General features: G+C 44.7%; 2 protein-coding genes across 2 annotated transcripts; both read right to left on the bottom strand.

Moving 5' to 3' along the window:
• Positions 1-2,540: 2,540 nt before the first annotated feature.
• Positions 2,541-7,194, bottom strand: LOC136508050 (uncharacterized). Its single transcript, XM_066502658.1, has 9 exons — positions 6,914-7,194; positions 6,701-6,802; positions 6,554-6,599; positions 6,342-6,420; positions 5,255-5,606; positions 4,843-5,086; positions 4,153-4,395; positions 3,948-4,067; positions 2,541-3,784 (listed from the first exon to the last, which is right to left on the bottom strand). Exons 1-9 carry the CDS (start codon positions 6,983-6,985, stop codon positions 3,330-3,332), a joined length of 1,713 nt encoding a protein of 570 aa, XP_066358755.1. The 5' UTR covers positions 6,986-7,194; the 3' UTR covers positions 2,541-3,329.
• A 1,234-nt stretch (positions 7,195-8,428) lies between these two features.
• On the bottom strand, positions 8,429-11,151 carry LOC136506754 (transcription factor HHO2-like). The gene is made up of 5 exons (XM_066501642.1): positions 10,802-11,151; positions 10,437-10,705; positions 9,423-9,702; positions 9,222-9,298; positions 8,429-9,105 (listed from the first exon to the last, which is right to left on the bottom strand). Exons 1-5 carry the CDS (start codon positions 11,016-11,018, stop codon positions 8,788-8,790), a joined length of 1,161 nt encoding a protein of 386 aa, XP_066357739.1. The 5' UTR covers positions 11,019-11,151; the 3' UTR covers positions 8,429-8,787.
• Positions 11,152-23,238: the final 12,087 nt, after the last annotated feature.

Raw genomic sequence — 23,238 nt, 5'->3', positions numbered from 1 at the left:
TTGATTTGAGAGAAGCAAGTGAGCAGCGGAGCGAAATGGCTCGGCGTATCCTTTTAAAGGTAGGAGACGCGAAGGCGCGATAGCGACGCGTCGTAAGGTTAGTGGCTAACTAGCTTGCTTAAAGGTAAAAAAACGTTGTCCGCGCACGACGTGTTGCTGCGGATGAACAGTGTTTCCTATGCTGCTACAGTGCTGCTATGTGGAAACCTATGTTGCTACAGTGCTGCCATGAGGAAAGGGCGCGTGCACTGCGTTTGCAGAGCAGTGAGCGAGCGGCGTGCTCAGCGGGCCGAACTTGTGAGTGAGATTAATGCGTAGCGTGTGCGACACACTATGGCAGTGGCAGCGCGTCGTGCACTGATAATTTTGCAAGGTGATTAGCAAGCGAAGTAAAGGCGGGGTAATTAGAACAACGAGAGATGACAGTGGCGCGTCGCGAGATTGATGGAGATATAAATCTTGCCAAGTGGTATGCTAATAATTAGTGAATGATAATAATTTATCATTTGACTTTGTAGCTATGGAGCTCTCACGTGGAGAGAGATGACGTGCTGGAAGGACAACTTGGAGTTTACGACGCTTGTTGGACGTGATGACCTGGTGGATCCTAGTGAATGTTATTTGGGTACATTAGTGGGGGTCAAGAATAATGGATGACACGCGAATTTCTACGAGCTGTTGTGATCGGTCATCTTCGTTTGCTGAAGAGCGCGTGCAACACGCTAGAGGCTGCTGTCTAACTCGCCATTCATGACACGGCGAAGTAATGACACTGTGGCGAAACATGCCAGTGAAGGGTACTGCAAACGTGCTACGCGGGCTTGCTCTACGAGTGTGCTGAGGCGTGCTCCGGGGATCAAGAAGGAGATGAAATAGCGAGAGATGGAGTTGGATCAGGATGACAATAGTGAGTTGAGTTGTGCTGGAGAGTATTTAGACAAAGAATAAATTAGAGCTCAATTCGAGAATTAGTACAATAAAATTTAATTTCTCATTTACCACATGCAATAATACATAAACATGATACTCATGATATAGTTTAGTATTTTGATTAAGGCGTAACACCAAGGGTGTTCCATTATGGGACTAGACTACATGTGCTCTAACGAAAACCAAGAGCATCTCCATCACATATCCTATTCAATCTTCTATAGCTAAAAAGTAGCATCTCCATCAGATATCCTACCCAATCTTATATAGCTAATAGCTAAAAAGTAGCATTTTAGGATATTGAGGATCTGTAGAAGATCTCCTATCTCATCTTCTATATGGCTATATCTATAATTTGTAAGAGTTTTCTTAAAGAAAGCATCATTCCTCCTAAGGAGACAACCCTCTCTCGTCTGTTCCTAAAGAAATAAAATATACTCCCTCCATCCCTAAATAAATCAATTCCTAGAATCCGTGCCACATAAAGTGAGCACCTTATGAAAATATATTTTATGATAAATCTAATGATACTAATTTGGTACCATAAATCTTGATGAATTTTTCTAGAAATTTAGTCAAAGTTTAAAAGTTTGACTTAAGACAACTCTAAAAATCTATTTATTCAGAGTGAGAGGGAATAGGAGATAGACAAGTTTTAGGTAACCCGCTACATCTTATATCCTAAATTGATTTTAAGTTACTCTCCTAAAACAACTTATAAGGGATCTGGTGGAGATGCTCTATATTTGGACGATATCAAGTAATCTTTCAGAAAATGCTGCTATCCATAACTTGAAAGTATTGAACTTCAAAAAACAATGAAAAGTCAGAATTGTCCTCAAGATACTTTGATAATAATCTCGTATACTCGGTTTTACAGAATTGTTATAACAGAAAATAGCGGTCCAACCAACGCACATTCGGCGGGGGTACCTTTATATCTCCAACTAATTAACTCGTAGATTCCACGCCGTTGAGCTGAGCAAACAGAAATACTGAATGGCGACTGCCATGCTCATACCCTTTGGCTAAAAAGCTATGGAAATGTTGCTACTGTGATTGAGGAGGAGGTGGATCATTGGTGTCAGGCGGGGTACGGCCACCTAGCCGCGTTGTGGGCGTCCAGGGACTTTGGTTGATCTTCGCCGGTCGGAAAAGTCGCAAAATTTGTTCTTATGTAATATCAAGTTAGCGCCACCGCTTTCCTGTTGAAGGGTTAACTTTGTTCGGCCGTAGTGTGCCGCTCGCATTCTAGGCCGACCGGCGTTTACCTATGTAACAACTCCTTTTCCTTCTTAATGATATGCATGCAAGGCATGGTCGCGAAAAAAAAAACTATGAAAACGGCGAAAGAAATGTTTCATGAAAGTACAAAAAGCACGGAAAAAAAGGATAACAAAACGGGCCCGTCCATTGAGACCATACCGATAATGTATATGAGAGGAACAGTGATGGAGAGTTCATGCTTTTTTCAGGACAATAATGGAAATGGAAAAGGAGACCCGGCTGGGTATCTGATCTGGATCTTGCTTGTCTGAAACATCAGATCGCAGAATGTTGCGACCATGTGCTTGTGTGAACGCGATGCGCACTGACAGAAGAAATTCATGCGCACGACAACAGCAGAGAGGGTTACATATTCGAGAGATCAATTATGGTGCCACTACCATACAAAATTTCAGGGAACCCCAACATGCAAGAATGTTGCGGCATTTGCCCTCTTGTTCTGGTCGATCCAACTTTAGCGCTTGCAACACGTTTGTTTCTGGATGTGATGGTATGAAGATCCAATTGAGCAATGCGCCTTGTCGAGTTAACTAGTGTCGTTTTTTAGATGGACTGGACAGAATTTTTGTTCGCATAAATTGCTGATGGATGACCGGTAAGTATTTATTTGGTGAAAAACAGCCAAATACACAGTTCAGACCGATGTTTGCCAAGTTAAAAACGAACAAAGGAAACATTTCAGACTAGACTAGAAACGCCTGACTCTTCAGTTTCCTCGGCTGTGGTTTGCAGGTACAGCACAGATCCGAACCTCTGCATCAGAATTCAGAGCTAAAACAGCGCAGAATGTTAGTACCACTCCACAACAACCGCACGTTGCGACGGACGTCCGCGTCGCCCAAATGCACATGCGGAGCGCTGATTGACACGGTCACACGCCCAGGCTCTCAGATCTCATTTCCAGTTTGCTCAAAAGATACATACATACATGGTCATGTTTCAGAGCTACTCTACTCCCAGTGTTCTGCAACCCTTTAACACAGGACAGATGAATTCATCGCAGCATGGCATCTCACGCCGGCTGCATCACATCACAGTTTCTACTAGTTTCCACAGACCTAAACTTGAACTTACCTTCCTGTGACACGGTACACTCACAATGACAGTGAAACCTAGTCATCAGAATCCGATGTCAGATCCATTTCGGGGTAAAACGGGCGCAGCATCTTCGCCAGGTGCTCGCCCATGTCCTCGACCTCCTCCTTCCCGAAGCCCCAGTCACGGAGGACCTGCGAGCCCAGCGAACCCCTGGCGACGCCGAGCCTCTGGAGGCTCGTCGACCTCCTCTCAATGAAGGGCGCTATGGCGCTGCTCGACCTCAGGCGTGCTGCCATCGGCACTGAGACGACGTCGAGCGAACCCTTTGGCCGGGTTCCTTCTGGGTGGCTGTTGCTGAGGATCTCGCCCTGCTGGCCTACGCTGCCGCTGAAGATCGACGGGAATGGGAGTGGGATTGGGAGGGGGCACGACGATAGTGAGAGGTGGGAGAACTTTGGTTTTGTTGCCCTGCCTTCCAGAGCAGAACAGATGGAGTCCTTCACCTGAGATATGGAAGCTCTTTTCCCGCCTGTATTATCAACAGAATGTAGATTAGCCAACTTCACTTTACTTTGTACAGCCTAAAGTTAGCCAGTTGCAAAATGTCTGCTAATAAAGTATTTACAAAGAAAAATCTAGCAGAGTAATAAATGGTACAAATAAAACTGATACTATGGAATAAGCTGGCAAACCTGCATCTAGGGCTCCATGAACCACCAAAGATTCAACAGCATAAGGATCTTCATCCTCATCGCTGATTTCAGGGGTCAGAGAATGCAAGCTCCTCTGTATGTTCCTCAGATCTTTTCTATCTGGAAATCAAGAATATACGATCAGCAAACAATATCATTTTTTATTCACATCCGACCAAACAGGACATTCCTTGTGTCTGTGTACCTGTCAAAGAAGGGGCAGGCATTGCTACATCCAGCACTGTGATCATGTTCTGCCTGCCTTGATCAGATAATATGTGCACAAGCTCACCGATATCAAGCTTACCAGATGAATGTGCTGAATCTGAGGCCGGGCCCACATGTCGTAGCCTAAATGGAACAGATAATGAATGTATTGCTGCTGCACAAATGGCACTGGAGTGGAAGTGTTTCTCATCTTTTATAGATAGCAAAGGTGACAAGTAACCTGAAAAACCAAAGTCAAAAGGAAACACTGTTAGAGGGACACACATCAACAAGCTTTCACAAAACCTACAAATAATTCTGTATAAACAACGTGACAGTGATAGGCATGCTGACAATAGATGTATGTGAGTTATAACAGAATGAGCATTGCATTCACCAACAGTAGGTGTGTGTGAGTTGATTGAGGTGAAGGATGCAACATCTGATTGTTTATTTGGCTTATGATCAAAGATCAGGAAACGAAACATTTGCAAAACTAAGGTCCAAGCACTGCTGAAAGAAGCCTCAAATTACTGAAAAGGATCACAAGTCCAATTATGATTTTACTGTAGATTTAGTAGAATTATAAGGATTTGCAAATACAAACATGCTACAATGGAGAAGGGATAAGAGAATCACAAGTTATATGACAGTCTATGTAAAAGATTATAAGCAATCGGAACCATACTTAGAGAAGGCAGTCCTACTGGTACCATCAGATTGCAGGAGTATGAAAGTTTCGACAATGACACAGCATCATGCAAAGATCTTATGATGGTTTCGCGCTGATTTCTGGAAGACCCATATGAGTCTGGATTCCGCACACAATATAGCATTACAGGGGTATTTGTGTAATCATCAGCAATACTCTCCAAAAACTGTGCAGCTACACTGGCAAAGCCTCCAGAATCATCCACAAGAAACTGGATGCCCTGTAATAAATCAAGATAAACAATTTAAAAGGTCGAGTGAAATCAACAAAAAGGAGAGAGAAAAAATTTCTGCAAATTCACTAAATATGTAAGTGAACACAGCCCATAGTGTAAATGACTAACTGTAAATAGAGTGTTTATTGATAGTTTGCTGTAAAAAGACAAGACCTGGATATGGTCGCATTCTTCGACAAAGAACCTTAGCCTCTCATTCATCTCCTCCATTTGAGACCATTCTGAAACCACCTCCTTTGCAGTCCCATAGTTATCAAACTTGTCAAAGTCTGTCCATGATCCATACAACTCATACAAGCTCTGAGGGTGATACTGAACTTTTGAATAATCAGTCCAAAAATTGACTCCATTCTCTAGACTTTCAACAAGGTCCTTATCTTCAATATTTTCTCTGGCATTGTTCCGGCCATTGCTAGAGCTTGGGTTCTGTTCTTCTTCAGATAAACTTTGTAGGAACAAATTCCGCTCATGAGGTTTTGCTACTGATTTTGTTACATTTCCGGACCTGCAACAAATGGGATCAGTTATCACAAGATTCCATGATCCTATCATACTGTGTTACAGATTTGTGCTCTCTCATCTCTCAGAGTCAAATTCACCACTACACTAACATACATCTCATAGCACCAATAGTACAAAAGCAACACTTTCAACAACAGGCAATGATAAGCCAAAAGTTGGACGATGTTCCAAGTAAAGGCAGATGTCATGAAGCAATTCTCAAGCTGCTGGATGAGTGTATGCAATGCATCATTAGAGAACCCAAGAATTATAGTACTAAGAGGCTAAGACTGGTAAATTGTGTCTTCTGGCACTGGCAGCAACAGTATTCTACTCCCCCCTTCCAAATTGTAAACCGTTTTGGTTTTTTTAGATACATAGTATAGTCATAATGTATATATTTAGGTATATAGCAAAAGTTATGTACATAGAAAAATCAAGACGACTTACAATTTAGAACGGAGGGAGTACAATTTTATGCAACTGGCTTTGTCTATTTATCTGAACTATAAGCAGCTAGACATACACATGTAAATTTCAGTCTGCAGCTAATGCATTTTCAGCCTCACTCATTGCTCAGACAACCCAAACTACACCGAACAACTGCCTAACCATCTTCAGCTCATAAAGGTGGAACACCAAGGATGGATGATACATGATGAATTTAGTAAAGAGAAAAATGAAACATACAAACAAATTGTACAAGTGATAGAAGTTAGAACATTAGAACATCACTTGCCATGTGAAGATGTTGGGCTGATCTGCAGCAGCACTGCTCGAACCTAGAGTACCAGAGGAACTTAACGAGCCAAGAGACCCTGCAAATTGTCACCACCACGTTATTTACACTGCCAGAAACAAAACTACAAGTATGCAGCACTCGTCCACGATTGAGAAATACTAATGGGCACGCAAAGTGAGAAATGAAAACATGGCCAATCAATCAATTACCTCGAGAGCCTACTGACACCAAGCGAGGGCAGTAGGTGGCAACGCCCTGAACAAGTCGAGCAGTGTCAGTGAACGAACACGGAAATAACCAAACCACTATACTTGAGGGGGAAGATGGCGTCCAAGGGAGTGAAAGCCTCTGTCTACCTGCTGTATCTCGCCGGCGCGGTACAGGACGTCCATGTCCAGGGCGGCGGTGCTGAATACCGGGTCGGCGCCAGGGTCATCGGCGAGCCCGAGCAGCTCATCCTACGAAGCAGAACAAGAAGGTAAATTGCAGAGGCGTCATCGAGCTCTGGCACAGCGACAGCAAGGACCCAGGGAAGGAAGGATCTCCCGGGGAACCGATCAACTAATCACCTGGAAGTTCCAGAAGTGGGAACCGACGAAGTTCGCGAAGCCGCCGACCTGCACCGTCACCACCTCCCTCATCCCTGCCTGCCCTCGTTGCTCCCACGGCGGAGGGCTCTGGATGCCCCTAGGCGGCTAGGCCCAAGTTGCTCCCACGGTGGACGGTGGGCGACTACGCGGCCGAGCGGGATAGCGAGCAGTGCCGCGGCAGAGCACTGGCGGGCGGCGGGCGGCGGGCGGCGGCGCGAGTGCCATAGAGCGAGAGGAGGGAGCCTCTAGGCGAGACTGCGAGACAGGGCATGGATGCTTACTAGGCCTGGGCTGCTGCTGGGTGGCATGACTGCTGTTGGGCTAAATGAATTTGGGCCAAAAGTCCGTGGGGTGTATGTGGGCTACTTGGGCCACGACTAGGGCCATGGCCCTAGGCCTGGGTCCGCCCTTGCAAGAATGGATTAGGTGCCAAAAGTGTTTAGCTGCTAGTTTGCAGGATCAGGAATTTAGAAACACGCAATTTTTCAACCGATGTTTTTTTTAAAAAGGTTCCAAAACTTCATTAGCCATGGTATAAAACAATTTGCCTTGAAGATACGAAATAAAAAAAATCTAGAATTTCTTCTTTGTGAAGATAATAATAATGCCAAAAAATCTCAAGTTGTCTCACCTCCGGTGCCTCTTGCTTTTCTTTTCCCTATCTTTTTACTAGTAAATATTATGGTAGTTTTCTGATATAAATTATTTTCAAGTCAAAGCTAAAACCAGGCTTTGAGCTTTCTTTCTTTTTTGACATTGCTGGAAAGTGGAGATGGTCGGCCCTGTCGCTTGGCTGATAAGTCAGGATAGAAAGTACTATTCACTGATTTATTGTGAAAGAAAAATAATGTACCATGCCTTATAAGCTAGGCTGATAAGGACATGAACTAAATGTAGAAGAAATGACATGAAGAGAAATCGAGAAGAATTGAAGCGAGGCACCTGTTCGTTTGGCTGTGGCTTGTCGTAAACGATCGTAAATTTTCAGCCGGAACAGTATTTTTCTCACACAAACCAGCCAGCAGTACTTTTTCACGAACCAGCAACGATACGAACCAGCCAGCCGAACAGGCTGGTGACCGGACCCCGGTTCCCTGACTAAGATAAAACCGTACGGCCTGCACGGCAATCGGGAAGCCACGAATCCGACTGCATGATTATGAGTGGCCTGTTTGCTTGAACTTATCAGTATTTTTCTATTACAATAAAACAGCTTCAGCCAGCTTATTAGCGGACTTTAATTATCTGCTGGCCCGTATAAAACACGCAAGATCAAATTGAAGTTGAGCAGCTCAAGAAAACCTCAAAGGATGCTTTCAGTTCTTCGAATCAGAACACAGTCAAGGAGGAACAATATCAGATGACCAATGAAAGAACAATATCAAGAAGGCAGGAACAATATCAGATGACCAATGAACCGTGACTGGAATCCAGGATGGATGAATCTGCATCAGATTGCCAAAAAAAAAAACAGCAGAGATGACAGATGTATGCATTTCCGAGTCAGGCAGCAACGCTAGCAATCCTCATCCTCCTTTCGTAGATACAAAAACCGATCGATCTCTATGAAGGCGATGCGATACAGCCTCAAGATTGTACAATGGGATGTAAAAATAACAACACATCTCATCTCATATGCCATACTCTCGATCAACCCCTAGAACAACACGCAGCGAACACTCACTAAGATCAGTTCATCACATCCTCCTCTCTCTGCCAAACAAAAAGAATCCTCTCAACGGCTGTACAAAAAATGCCTCATCCGCAGTGTCCTCGTCATCACCAACACTGCACCATCCCTTCTATACTGCTGTAAATTGTGATTCCGTCCAAGGACACGGATCATCATTTCATCAAGACGACGATGCCTTTGTCCTGTGCGGCTGCTGCATCTGCATCTCCCAGCCGTAGCTCTCCGACCTGCCGCCGCCCTCGGCCTCTTCGCCGCCGTCGCAGCTGTCCCCGGCGGTGGCCGACATGGCCCTGCTCGACACCGTCAGCTGCAGGGGCCCCTGCGGCGACCCGGACTGCGACTGCGACGTGCTGTGCTGCGACGTCGCGTACTGCTGCTCCGGCGCCGACTGCCACAGCCCGCCCGCGGCCGCCGCCACGTGCTGGTCGCCAACGCCGCCGCCGTCCGACGACGCGCGCCGCGTGTGCAGCCTGTATTTCTGTAGCAGTGACAGAAGGGGAAAAAAAGACTCGTGAGTTTCTTGAAACTTCGAATTGCTTGCAGGTTGTCTGTATCCCAAGAGGATGAAGAACAGGGCTTGTTGCGTTGCGTTACCTGCAGGTGGCTCTTGACCTCGTCGTTGGTGAGCCCGTCCACCTTCATCAGCTCCCTGATCTGCTTCGGCGTCGCAACTGCAGCACGCAAAAACACAATCGCGAATTCAGCAGGAGGAATCGAGCGAGACCAAGAAACATATGCACTGCATGCACAGACAGCGCAGGCAAAGCAAGGCTGGCAACCGATCCTATTCCTGACCTTGCGTGCCGCCGAGCCGCTGCAGGGCAGCGACGAACCGGCGGTGCAGCTCGGGCGACCAGCACCTCCTGGACTTCCTCTGCTGCTGCGCCTGCGCCTGCTGCTGCTGGTGGTGCTGGCGCTGCGCCCCGGCGGCGTCCGTGACGGCGCTGCTGGTGGCGCTCGGAGCGGCGGCGGCCGACGGCGGGGACGAGAGGGACAGGTCCGGGACCGGCGTGGCGCCGTGCTTACCCGCCGCGTCGTGGGTTGATCTGGCCAGTGGCATGAACGCGGTGACCACCTGGTGTTTTGGAATTTGGCACAACAGGTTATTTACCAGAAGGCATGTGGTGTACATTCCTTGTAGTACTAATTAATATGTGCGCATGTATTTAAATTAGCATCCAGTAGTAATAATACAAAATTTAGCTAGCTAATGTGATTAAACTTGGGTGAACAAAAAAAATATCAAACGCCTGGTTAGACTTGTTTAGCTTATAAGCCGTACTTTTTTAGTCATCAAATAATATTTTCTCTCACACCAAATCAGTCTACAGTACCTTCGGCCATAACTTATCAGCCATGCAAGCACAAACAAACTAAACGAGGTAGCAGGGAAAAAAAAGGTCCGAAAACAAACCCATTTTTGGGTTTGTCTCGCTGTAAATATCACATGCTCTGTTTGAAACAAACAAAGATTCTTTCCTTTTTCTACTAAAATTCGCCTCTTTTTACTGGGTACAAAGGTTCCTCTGGTTTTTTCCTCCCAGTAGGAAGTATCACATGCTCATGCTCTTCACATTAATTTGCAATAATCTCGGTTGAAACAAATTCGCTCAAGTGCCAGTGTTCTTTGTTAAAAAAAAGTTATGAATTAGCTACTCATGAACCTACGAGTGTACAGTACGAAATTAGCCGCGAATTGTGCTAAACACAGCAACAACGAATTTCTGCACCAAAAATTCATTTCGAAAAAAAAAACCGGGACGTCTCCCTAAAGAGTGATGAGCCCCGCCCGCGTTCGGCGTTCCGTACCTTGTTGTGCGCGGACGGCCTGTGCGCGGCGGCGACGCCATTGGTGTCGGCGGTGCTGTCGTCGTGGCTGCCGCAGCTCCAGAGCTGCGCGGAGCTCATCCAGCTGCGCTTGTCGTTGGCGTCCGCCTCGTCCTTTGCCGCCGCCGCCGGTGGAGGCTGAAGGGGAGCGGGTGACGCCGCCTCGGCAGCAGGCGCGAAGAGGTCCGGCGGCGGCGGCAGTGGCTGGCGGCGGTGCTGCTGCGCGAGCTCCTCCTTGAGCCACTCGATGACTGCACGCAGGACCGCACGGGGGAATCAGCAACGGCACGGGATCACCGCACGGTGCAGGCACGCAGTAGAAGTGAAGAGACGTAAGACGTACGTACCGTCGGCGACGAGGTGGACGCTGACGGGGAGCTCCCGTCGGAAGACCTCCATCTTGGCCTTCTCGGCCTCGAGGCTGCGGACGCAGTCCCGGAAGCGCGCGGCGCGGTCGGCGGCGGAGGAGCGCGACGCGGCCGCGCGCAGCGAGTCGGTGACGGCCCGCGCCGCCAGCGCCCCCAGCTGCTGGTGGTGGTCCTCCTTCTCCATCCGTGCCATCATCGCCGGCAGGCGAGGCGACCCAGCGTACGTACGTTCTCCTCCCTGGACTGGCCGGCTACTTCACTTCGTGCGGGCGGGGGCTGCGGCTGGTTGGTTGCGTGCTGTTGGGGGAGGGAGGGAGGGAGGGGGGGTCCTCTCGCCGCGTCGGTCGGTTTATACCGGAAGCCGGAAGGGGGAGGGAGCAGGAGGAAGAAGATTCCCGGGGAGGAGGGGTAGAAGGGTCATTTGGTGCGTGGGAGGGGGAGAAAAGATGCCGCTCCGCTTCTGCCCGCTGGGATCTGGATGGGGTGGGTGGGTGGGTGGGTGGGTGGGTGCGTGTGCGTGGAGACGAGAGGGGAGAGAGCACTGCCGTTTCGTCGCGTAACAGGCAAGACAAGAGGCGTCGAGAGACCGCTTCCCTGGCTTGACTCCGGGGAATGAGAATCTCGCTTGCGGGCCCCATCCGTCGTTCCTTTGGCTGACAATCCACCGTAGGCTGATTCACTGTGATTGGAAAATAAAAACGGTTTGTTGACTGAAAAATTACTACTCGTGAGCCAAGCGAACACAACATAGCCTTTTTCCTCTCTCCACCCTCTCGGCTCGCTCTTATCTTACGCTATTTCCAACAACATTATTCAAAATACAAGACACATTTCATGTTTGGGTAGCGCAACACGTAAAGGGTTCCGTACTTATTTTTGATCTTCTCTAACGACATGACCCAAAAGAGAACCCTTTCTGCAAATAAGTCTTCAGGAGATAGGATACTCAAATTTGGATTGTGCTTTTGCTGTAACCTAAAATAAGTCTCGTATATAGGTGCTCTGTTGAAGGCTGATATAGTACCATTCAAGACCCGTTTTATGTATGAACGCCCATATAAGGCAACCATTGGAGACAGTCTTACCACCCGGCCCTTCTGTTTCCCAGCAATTCCTCCTCCCCGCCTCCACCCGCGTGCTTCACGCCGGCCGGCTTTGGTCGTACGGTACACAAGACACCTTCTCCTTCCCCTGTTTCCTTTAGACCATGCTCATTTTTCGCTCTTTTGTAACACAAAAAAACGTTTTTTTAATCTAACGACCCGAGATAATTTGTGCTCCTCATGCAAAATACTTTTTTTTTGTGAGGACGGAGGGCTGGCACGCAAAATTGCCAAACTTGGAGGTGGCGGCATGCGTCTCATCTCTCATGTCTGCAAGACTGCAACGCAAGATTCTCTCCCTCGCCCTTGGCTGTCGTTAGCCACGAGCCCCGTGCCTCTCCACTCCCGCCAACGAATTCTCCTGCTGCTGCTTCTGATTCGGCTCCGTCTGCGTGCGTGCGTGAGGGCCGGTTTAGTTCCAAAATTTTTTCATAGTATCTGTCACATCGAATCTTGCGGCATATGTATGGAGTACTAAATGTAGACGAAAAAAAAAACTAATTACACAGTTGAGTGAGAAATCGCGAGACGAAACTTTCGAACCTAATTAGTCCATAATTAGACACTAATTACCAAATACAAACAAACGAGCTACAGTACCCAAAACCAAAAAATTTTGGCTTCTAAACGGGGCCTGAACGGGAAGGGGAGGATGGTGAGGGGTACCTGTCACTCGACGCCAACCAAATAAACCGGAAAACAAATCTTATTTACTCACTAGTATCTCCAAAATTTTCCACAAGCTTAGACATTTACTTAAATCGACATGTGAGGTTTCTGCTTTCGGATTATCGTTATATTAATTGGGCCTACATGTTCATGATATTACTGACTTGGTCTTTACCTATTCTAACTTCATTTGTTAGACACAAGACAGACGTAAGAGATTGGTTTCTTACAAACAAAATCGCAGTGGCCGGAGTATATCCTAGTCAGCCGAGCTAGCTTAATCTAGACTTATATATATTAAGGAACTTTCGTCGAGCAGCAATAGAGCGTGAATTGAATACTTTAAACGGTTGAATAGAGACACATAGGATAGGATGTCGAACGGAGATTGAGACCTTGTTGGGTTTGGCTCCTTCATGCAGCTAACTGCGCAACATTGTGGACCACTGCACTATAGCAGGAAAAAAAATGACACAAAAAATCAAAGATCAATGATAAGGAGCTACCGGAGGCTCAGCTCCTCCAAACACGGCCTCAATCTTATCGAGAAAGAGAAGAGCATGTCATCGTCTATGTATTAAGGGTGTGATTGGTAGCCTTGATGGAGCCGTCCAAAGCGTCATCCGACACCATGTCATGCACTATCTCTGTGTTTGGTTGCCTGTGCCGAACGAAATCGATGCACCGGACCATGCATTTGAGGCCCCCTTGTGCAGGCTCGCAGCGTACGCAGAAATCGGGCTTCCCATGTGAGCCGGGATGGTGTGGTGCGACGCATGGTCCATGACCCATATGTCATACACTCAAAACTCACATTCATGCATGCAACCAAACAAGATGTTATCTCATACTGGACCAACAACAAAGACAACCAAACACGACTGAATGCACAGTTTGAACATGCATCTCACCATCCTAAACAGGCTCTTCATCCCGACTTTCCCTCACCAAAACAACCAATCACGCCCTAAATACACCATCATGCAAAGCGTAGATGGGGTTTGTGGTCAGACGTGAAAACCACACATCTCGTCTTGCTGGACCATATTTGTCTAGCGCAGGTGTTGTTTCAGATCTCCTCTTCGATTCTATGACTATAAACTCCATCGATATCTCATGAGATCTTGTGAGTTTTAACGGTTCAATTTGGATCATCTCATATCGAATTACTACACTCTAACCATACCCCTATAGTTGGATACTACATTCGTGTAGCTCTTCTAATAGCTCGGATTTTTCTTTTCCAAGTCTCAACTCTAACTTAAACAGCAAATCTCCTGATTGGCCAGTTTTAGGTCCAAATATATGATACACACGATTTACTCAATCCCTTCAAGCAGTCTGTTCGCTCGTTGGTTTTAGCTAGGACTTATCAGGCATGGTATATTATTTTTCTCTCACAACAAATGAGCATCAGCCAGACTTATCAGCCCAGAAACCAACCAGCGAACAGGCTGAATGAGTAATCATTTTAAAAAAAAATCCATTTCTTTACCGGCAAAAGTACTATGCACAGGTAAGCATCAACGTAGTACAATATATATTGTCGATATCTTCATGTCATCGTACCTGTGAAAATCAAGAGGTTTGCTCTCGTACTCGTACCCTGTTGGCCCAATAAGCAGCAAATGCAATTCAGACCTCACACTCTACCATCTCTGTACGATCATGCTAACAAAGCTATAATGACATAGGACATCGAGTAACATACACCACACAAAATTAAATAGCACTTATGTTGAATTACTCTCACAAAGTACTCATGTGTACTAAGTAGTAGTACTATACTAATCACAAGGACGACCAAGTTTTACTCTAAGAGAGTGAGGTGTGTCGAGTAGACAAGGCACCAAAACTAGATCTCGTTTGACATAACTCTAGATCTTTGCTATAGCACGCGGAGAAGCCCGAATATCGACTTTGTTGGCTTCTAATTTATTTTACAAGAGACATAGAAACTTTTTTTTAGAACAACTCATGAGACTCTTCGTATCTTTTCTAATTCATAGGAATGAAAATTTTGGTAAAAAAACCTCCAAGAATCTCAAGGCCCTGTTCGCTTGTCTTATAATTCGTACTTTTCGGCTCGATTTTTTAGTCGGAACAGTGTTTTTCTCTCACAACAAATCAGCTGGAACAATATTTCAGCTTATTTTTTCAGCGAAGCGAACGGAACCTTTAATTAGACACCTAAATATATGTTATCTGTTCTTGATTTTTCGCTAGAGAAAGATGGAGAGCGAAGATGACTCTCTAGAGTAGGTACATAGTATAGAAAAACTGTTGGAGGATAAAAGACATATAGAAAGCGATTTTTACTTAAATAATAACTCTCTACTCCGAGTGATTCAAAATATAGAAAAACTGTTGGAGTAAATAAGAAAAGTTGTTAGAGGATAAAAAAATAGAAATTTAGAGAGCAAATTTTATAGAAAGATGTCTCTGGCCACGCGAAGAAGTCTCCCGAGTGATTCATCGGCAAGTAAAGTAAACTCAGTCGTCCACGTGGCCGTGGATCAAGCATCGGATAATGAAAAGATTCCATCGGCTGCCGTAGAGTGGTCGGAGGAATTATTGGCAAAGTGATAAGGATTCCATGTAGGAGTATGAGTGGGCCAGGGGAGGGAGAGAAAAGAGAGGTGCGGGTGAGAGCGAGATCTCCTTGGGATTTTGTTTTCGCCATTGCTGAAAGGACACGGCGCGGGGAGAGAGAGAGAGAGAGAGAGAGAGAGAGAGAGAGAGAGATTCTCCTTCCCCTCTCAAAGCTCAAAGGGGCAACGGGACAAGCCAAACGTCAAATTGCCCAAGCTACAAAAGATTCTCCGTTCACGGTCATGTAGAAGAGGAGGAGCACTAGAAAGATTCTAAGGCTGGAACGTCATGTCACGTCCACCATCCCTGGGCTCGTCTCTGGAGACTGCCACGCGGGGGCACACGGGGCTCGAGCTCGATCCTCCACCATGGCCTTACCCTCCATGGATGACGACGCGGCCCCGCAATAAGGCCGGGTCCGCAAGCCAGAGGAGGAAGCCCTCTGCCCCACATATCAGAGAGAAGAGGGGGGATTGTGACTCACAAAGGGAGCAGTTGGATCTGGAGAAGCACGAGGACGAGGTGGTGGTCGAGTTTTTCGGCCAACTCTGGGCCATTGACTCTCCGCCGCCTCGCCGTAACCCTAGACCACAAGCTCCCTCCACCAATCTCCTGAGTGCTGACAGTTTGTTCTGGATCCGGCGAGAGTTGGTGGATTCGAGGAGTTTCTCGTCCGCGGATTGCTACCCGGTGCAGAAATCGGATCGGTTGGTGAAGCCGCCGGTGAAGGTCAGTTTCGCAAGGGACATTTGGGGGAGAGGGGGTGAGAAGGAGACTTTTGCTGAGGTGCTTCAGAAGAAGAAGATGGAGGATGGGGGAAGATGGGTTTGGCAGCCTGAGCCGCGGCGCCCGCCCCCTCAAAGGCCGGCTCGTCCTCCACCGCCAGACCACAGGGGTCCGACCCAGCAGGGGAGGCAGGACATCGGATGGAGGCAGCAAGGTGCTACTCGCCCACCTCCACCGCCCCGTCCGCAACAACATCCACCGCCGCAGCTGCGACAACCACAGCAACCTCCACCTCGGAGAACACCTGCACAGGGGCGTGGTCAAGGTACTCAGATTCCTGATCCGCCTTTCAGCATAGATCCTAGATATAGGAAGCTTACTTGTTATAACTGTGGAGAGCCTGGGCATTTTGTGGGTACTTGTACTCGTCCTAAGGTTTGCTTTATCTGTGGAGTTCCTGGGCACCATATGAATGTTTGTCCAAAATGGAAATCAGATCACCCTGTTGCAGCGTATGTGGGTAGTTCTAGTCTGGGGCTTGGTTTTTATCATTTAGATGTGCCAAGTGTGGAATCTACTCAATGGCTGAATCTGACTAATTGTGGAGTGGTTGGAGTTAAGAAGGGACAGATTACCTTGGCTGAATTGGAAGTGGAGTTATCTGACATATATAGTAAGGATTGGCCTTGGCAAATCAGAGAACTGGAACCTGGGAGATTTTTGGTGAGATTTCCTCCTCATAAGAGGGTTAGTGACATAAAGAATTACCCTTCCTTTAATCTGAGAAAGGATGGGGTTCAAGTGGAGGTGCTTGAATGGATTGGTGATTTGAAACCACACAGTGAATTGGAGGAGGTATGGGTTGAGATAAGAGGCATACCACCTAGATACTGTCATTGGAAAGTTTTTGCTCAAATAGCTTCTGGGTTTGGCTTACTGACTGAGGTTGATTGGTCCACAGTTTTCAAGACCTTTTATGAGGTCATCAGAGTTAAAGTGGCATGCAGGAATGGGATGAAAATTCCTAGGCAAAGGTTATATGAGATGGGGATGAAGCTGTATGTTATTGAGCTGATAGTGGAAGATGAAGCTGATGAAGGTAAAGCTGCTGATGACAAGGATAATGATGATGGTGGGGGTGATGATAAAGGTAACCCGGGTAATGATGATGAGACAGATGACTTGTATGACTCTGATGAAGAGATGAACCATCTATCCAAGCCTGCTGAAGATACAAAGCAAAAGACACCAAAAACTTCTATGACCAAGAGTATAGGAAGCAAGACAGTTAATATGGAGGTGAGGACAGAAGATGCAATGAATCAGGAGTGTATTATGATGCAGATGATGTCAGATCAAGCTAAGCAGTTAACTGCTCAGGATGCATTAAGGGTGCTGCAGCTGAGTTATACTGATGTGACTCAGAGGGAAGATCTTTGCTTGAATATGAGGGACAGATTTAAGGCTGTAAGGAAGAACAATTTACAGACTGATTTGGGGTGTGTGAATTCAACTCAGTTTTCTGAAGCAAAATTTCAGAGCTCCCTTGAGGGATGTTCTGGTGTGAAGAGTTATGAGAAGGAAGAGTTTCAGAGTAACCTTGAGGGATGTGCTGAGATGGATGAATATGAAACACCAGTAACTATCCAGGCGAAGGAGTCTGAGTGTAAGATAGTTGGTAACAAGCTTTTGAGTTTGCTGAATGAGGAGTCACATCATTCCAAGTGGGAGGAATTTAGAAGGATGGCTAAGCAAGATATTGCAACTGAGGAATGCTCATCTCTGTTAAGAAAAATGGAGCTGGAAGTTTCTGAGGAGGAGGTGGAAGCCAGTGATACTGAACATATGGAAGAAGGTGAAGAATTGTCTAGTCTGCAAGAAGAGGGATTGTTTCAGAAGGAGTTGAATAGGGAAGTTATAACAATTGAGGAGCAGCTGATCAACAAGTGCCAGAAAAGGAAAAACAAGTGGGGCCCAACTCTTAGATGCCCCAGATCCAGAAGACAGCCGGAGGATGGGCGCACTATGTTGGAGAAAGCTCAGGATTTTAAGAAAATTAAGAATCTGGAGACAGGTACTAAACACAAATCTTCTTTTGCTTTTGAAAGCACTACGAATTTACTTCAAAAAGCTAGTATTGCTAATATATCTCTGGGTATTGATACCTGTAAGCAATTAGAAAAAATAGAGTTATTGAAGCAGAAAGAGTTAGCTAATAGAAAGGAGTTTGAGGAAAGTAGACCTGAGACTACTTTACCTGCAAATCTTGATAGTATTTTAGTTTGTGAGGATTTTCCTCCACTGGTTTGTATTTCTGACCCTCTAAAGGATCAGTTAGATGGGAGGGAACAGTCTTGGGTGCGAGTAGCTTCTAAAAGCTGTGATAAGAATCCAGTTAAGTTGAGAAATGATAGGAGCTCTATGGAATATTAGAGGTCTTAATAAAGAAGGCCGGTTGCAATGTATCATGGATTTTGTTAAAGAGAATCAGTTAGATTTTGTTGGCTTTCAAGAAACAAAAAAAGAGAGTTTTCAGGATTCTTTTCTAAAATATGTGCAAAAAGATTTTAACTGGAATTACCTCCCTGCGGAGGGTACAGCTGGTGGTATCCTTGTTGGCTTTAGTGAAAGAAAGTTTGAGGTCTTGGCCTGGAAGATAGGAATGTACAGTGTAGCTGCAATAGTTAGAAATTGTCATGACAATTTTGTGTGGAGACTGATTACGGTCTATGGTTCACCTTATGATGAAGGGAAACAAGAGTTCATTAATGAACTTGAAACTTTACTTGATAATTGGGATGGTCCTACTGTGATAGGTGGAGATTTTAATTTAGTTTGTAATGTTAGGGATAAAAGTAATGGAGTCATTAACCACAAATAGGCTGATCTGTTCATGGACTGGGTTAACAAGTTTGGTTTGATTGAACTAAAACCTTCATCTAGAGCGTTTACCTGGACAAATAATCAAGAGCAGCCTATTTTGGCTGCTATTGACAAAATTTTCTGCACAACCAATTTTGAACTTAAGGTTCCTTTTGCCTCTGTGTCTACTAGATCTAGAGCAAGCAGTGATCATGTTCCTCTTATCCTTAATTTTGGCTTGGAGGAGAGAAGGAAACCTAGTATGTTTAGATTTGAGAAGTGGTGGTTACAACAGCCTGATTTCAAGGAGCTTATTGCAAATTTATGGAACACTTCTTGTGCTTTCACGGACCCGTTAGATATTTGGCAGTTTAAAATTAGATTGGTTAGAAAGAAGGTTAAGGGGTGGGCAGTAAATATTAATGCACAGGTTAGAAAACAAAAGTTAGAACTCCTTAAGGAGTATGATCTGCTAGACTTGAAATATGAGAACTTTGATATTACTGAGATAGAAAGAAACATGATGAAGGAGATTGTTAAAAACCTAGAATCTATTTGGAAGTTAGAGGAGATTAAAGCTAGACAGAGAGCAAGGGATAGAAATGTTAAAGAGGGAGATAGAAACACAGCATATTTTCAAGCTGTGGCAAATCAAAGAAATAGAAAAAAACGCATTTCTGGGTTGGAAGGCCCGGATGGTTGGATAGAGGATAATAAAGGCATGCTTGAGCATGCTGTTGATTTTTACAGAAATTTGTTTGGTAAAGAAGAAGATAGTGGAGTTAAATTAGGACAAGATTTCTGGGGAGTAGATGAGAAAGTGACTGCCTTGGAAAATGAGCTGTTAGAGGCTCCTTTTACTGAAAATGAAGTTAGAGAAGCTGTTTTTAGCTCTTATGCTGAAGGAGCCCCAGGCCCTGATGGCTTCTCTTTCCTTTTTTATCAAGTCTTTTGGGATCTGATTAAGGGGGATCTTATGAAGCTTATAAGAGTGTTTGAACAAGGGGATCTGAATCTTGACAGGTTGAATTATGCCATGATAACATTGATCCCTAAAGAACCTGAGGCTAAGGTGCTGAAGAAATTCAGGCCGATTAGCCTAATTAACTATAGTTTTAAAATTTTCTCTAAATTGTTGAATAATAGAATGGTGAGAGTAGCGGATAGGTTAGTGGCGAACAACCAAACTACCTTCATTAAAGGAAGGTTTATTTTGGAGAGTGTTGTGGCTGCTCATGAAATTATTCATGAGATCCATAAAAGAAAATAGGAAGGTGTGGTGTTGAAACTAGACTATGAAAAAGCTTATGATAGGGTCAGCTGGTCTTTCCTTGAGGAGATGCTTGAGACTAGGGGGTTTGGTGGAAGATGGAGAGGCTGGCTTAGACAGGTTGTTAGAGGAGGTTCTATTTGTATTCGTATTAATGATGAGAACAGTATCTTTTTTAAGTCTGGGAAGGGCCTGAGGCAGGGAGACCCTTTATCCCCTTTGCTTTTCAACTTAGTAGCTGACGTTTTTTCTAGAATGCTTATGAAAGCAGCTAGGCATGGACTGGTTACTGGGTTATTACCACAAGTGGTAGAGGGTGGTATCATCAGCTTGCAATATGCTGATGATACACTGCTTTTCTTAGAAAATAATCTAGGGAAAGCTTGTAATTTGAAATGGCTTCTAGTTTGCTTTGAGCAAATGTCAGGTATGAAGATTAATTATGATAAGAGTGATTTGTTGACGGTGGGTTTAGAAGAGGATCAAGCTAATGAGTTTGCTAGACTTTTCTGTTGCAAAAAAGGTGAATTTCCCATTAAATACCTGGGAGTTCCCCTTCATTATAATAAGCTTAAAAGGAAAGACCTACAACCTGTGGTAGATAAGATTATCAAAAGGATAGCTGGTTGGAGGGGTAGGCTTCTGTCTTATGCTGGGAGAATGGTTTTGTTAAAAGCTTGCCTGGCTAGTATTCCAATTTACTTGATGTCCATTATAAAGTTCCCTAAGTGGGCTATCAAAATGATTAACTCTCAGATGGGACATTTTCTGTGGAATAACTCTGATGATAGGCATAAGTATCACCTTGCCAGCTGGCAGTTAGTGGTTCAAAAGAAAGAAGGAGGAGGTCTAGGTATCCCAGATCTGAGGAGCTTAAATTTAGCTTTGTTAGCTTCATGGATCTTTAGATATCATCTGCATAAGAACGCTATTTGGGTTAAAATTGTAGATTTTAAGTATAATACCAATGATCCGAACATTTTTTGCTGCCCAGATCTTGGATCCTCCCCTTTTTGGAAAGGGGTCCTCTGGGCAGCCCAAGCAGCTCATATGGGTGTCAGATGGGTAGTAGGGAATGGGAGAAAGGTAAGGTTTTGGGAAGATCAATGGGTAGGAAATACAAGTTTGGCCATTATGTTCTGGCCTTTGTATGTCATTAATGAACAGCATGGTAAGGCTTTAAGCCAGGTCTGGGATGGGCATGAGCTTATGCTCACTTTTAGAAGGAATGTTTCTGAGGCTCTTAGGAACATGTGGTGGGAACTATGTGGTGTGTTAGAGGATACCATCCTTAATGATGAAGAGGATCAGATAGTGTGGAGTTATACCTCGCATGGCGCTTACGCTGTCCAATCCTTGTATGCTAGGATTAATTGTAGAGGTGTGTTTTCGGTTTATATTCACGCCATATGGAAGCTTGTGATTCCACCTAGAGTACAGTTCTTTCTGTGGTTGCTCTCGCATAATAGAATTCTTACGAGGGACAACTTGCAAAAAAGAAGGGATGTTTTGGATCCCACTTGCCTATTTTGTAGTGAACAGGAATCCATTCGGCATGTTTTCTTTGAATGCTGTGTAGCTGTGAATGTGTGGAGTTTGGTTGCTGAGGTGTTAGGGGAGAATATCGGTGCTGATTATGAGTCTGTAGCTAAGTTGTGGGTTGCGAATAAGAAACATATGGTTACTAATGTGATTTCATCTGCTGTTTTGTGGTCCTTATGGAAGTTAAGAAATGAGATTTGCTTTCAGGGGGTGTTTTGGCTAGGTACAAAGATGGTGCTGATCAGGATCGCAAAGATGCTAAGAGGCTGGCTCCCAATGTTCAAGCAGGACACTGGAGGGTTGCTGGAGGACAGAATACTCAGGCTGGAAGAAGTGTTGAGGCGCCCGACACAGATCGATTGGAAGGAGGAGTTGGCAGCGGACCTGGAAACTATGGTGGACTCAGTGAGGAGGGACCTGGAGAGAAAAGCGAGCCAGCCACCAGGGGACTGTTGGGATGGGGGAAAGAGATCAAGGTTGGAGACATTGGCATTGCAATCTTCGGCTCTGGGCTCTATAAATGTGATTCAGTCTGAGGAGACGCAAGAGAAGATGTGTAATAATCAGTGCGAGTGTTCTTTGGGTGCTCGTCTTTGACGTTTTGGCCATTAGGCTTTTCGTTTTGTCCTAGAACTGTAACTCTGGCGGGCGCGCCTGATACGCTGTGCTGAACGATGTGGAGTGCTTTATGCAAATAAAGCAGGGGAAACCTTTCGTCTAAAAAAAAAAGATTCTAAGGCTGTGATTAGTTCCTAAAAAGTTTTAAAAAGTGCTATAGTAGCTATCACATTGAATTTTGCGATACGTGCATGGAACATTAAATGTAGACGGAAAAAAAAACTAATTGCACAGTTTGGTTGGAAATCACGACACGAATGTTTTGAGCTTAATTAGTCCATGATTGAACACTCATTGCCAAATAAAAACAAAAGTACTACAGTAGCCAAATTCCCAAATTTCGCGAACTAAACACAGCCTAATGCCACCAAATTATGAAATGGGATTGTGCTTGTTCTTTTTGCTGATTATTACTAGTATAGTAGTTGATGGCTTCTGGAATCCGGATACAGTTCAAAATCGACCTGACCTGATTTGGACCTAATATATTGGTTGCAAGTAATAATAACTCTACTAAAGTTTCAGCCGAAAAATACATGCTTTGTTGTAAAAATAATTTCATCAATGTATGAATAACTAAAGTACTTAAAATCAATATGATCTATATTAATTATACTTAACATGATCTATATTAATTATACTTAACATATCATCTAATTAGTCATGGATATACTGACTCCATCCCAAGATAAGTGTCATTCCTAACTTTCTGAAAAGTCAAACATTTTTAACTTTAACCAAATATATATAAAAAATATTAGTATTTATGGTGCATAATTAGTATCATTAGATGAATCGTAGAATATATTTTCATGGTAAACTTATTTGGAGATATAAATATTGCTAATAATTTATACAAATTTAGTCAAACTTAAAAAAGTTTGATGAATACGCATCCTATAGTGACACTTGTTTTGGTATGGGCGGAGTAGGTTAAAATGGTTTTAGTGAGCATTTTGTTCTTCACGGGTACGGATAATATCGGATATTTCATATTTTTCTGAATACAAATCTACAATTGAATAGAAAAAAGT

Source organism: Miscanthus floridulus, chromosome 15 (assembly GCF_019320115.1).
Source record: "Miscanthus floridulus cultivar M001 chromosome 15, ASM1932011v1, whole genome shotgun sequence".
NCBI lineage: Eukaryota > Viridiplantae > Streptophyta > Magnoliopsida > Poales > Poaceae > Miscanthus > Miscanthus floridulus.
Note: the sequence above shows the minus strand (reverse complement) of the source record. Positions and strands in the feature narration are given on the sequence as shown.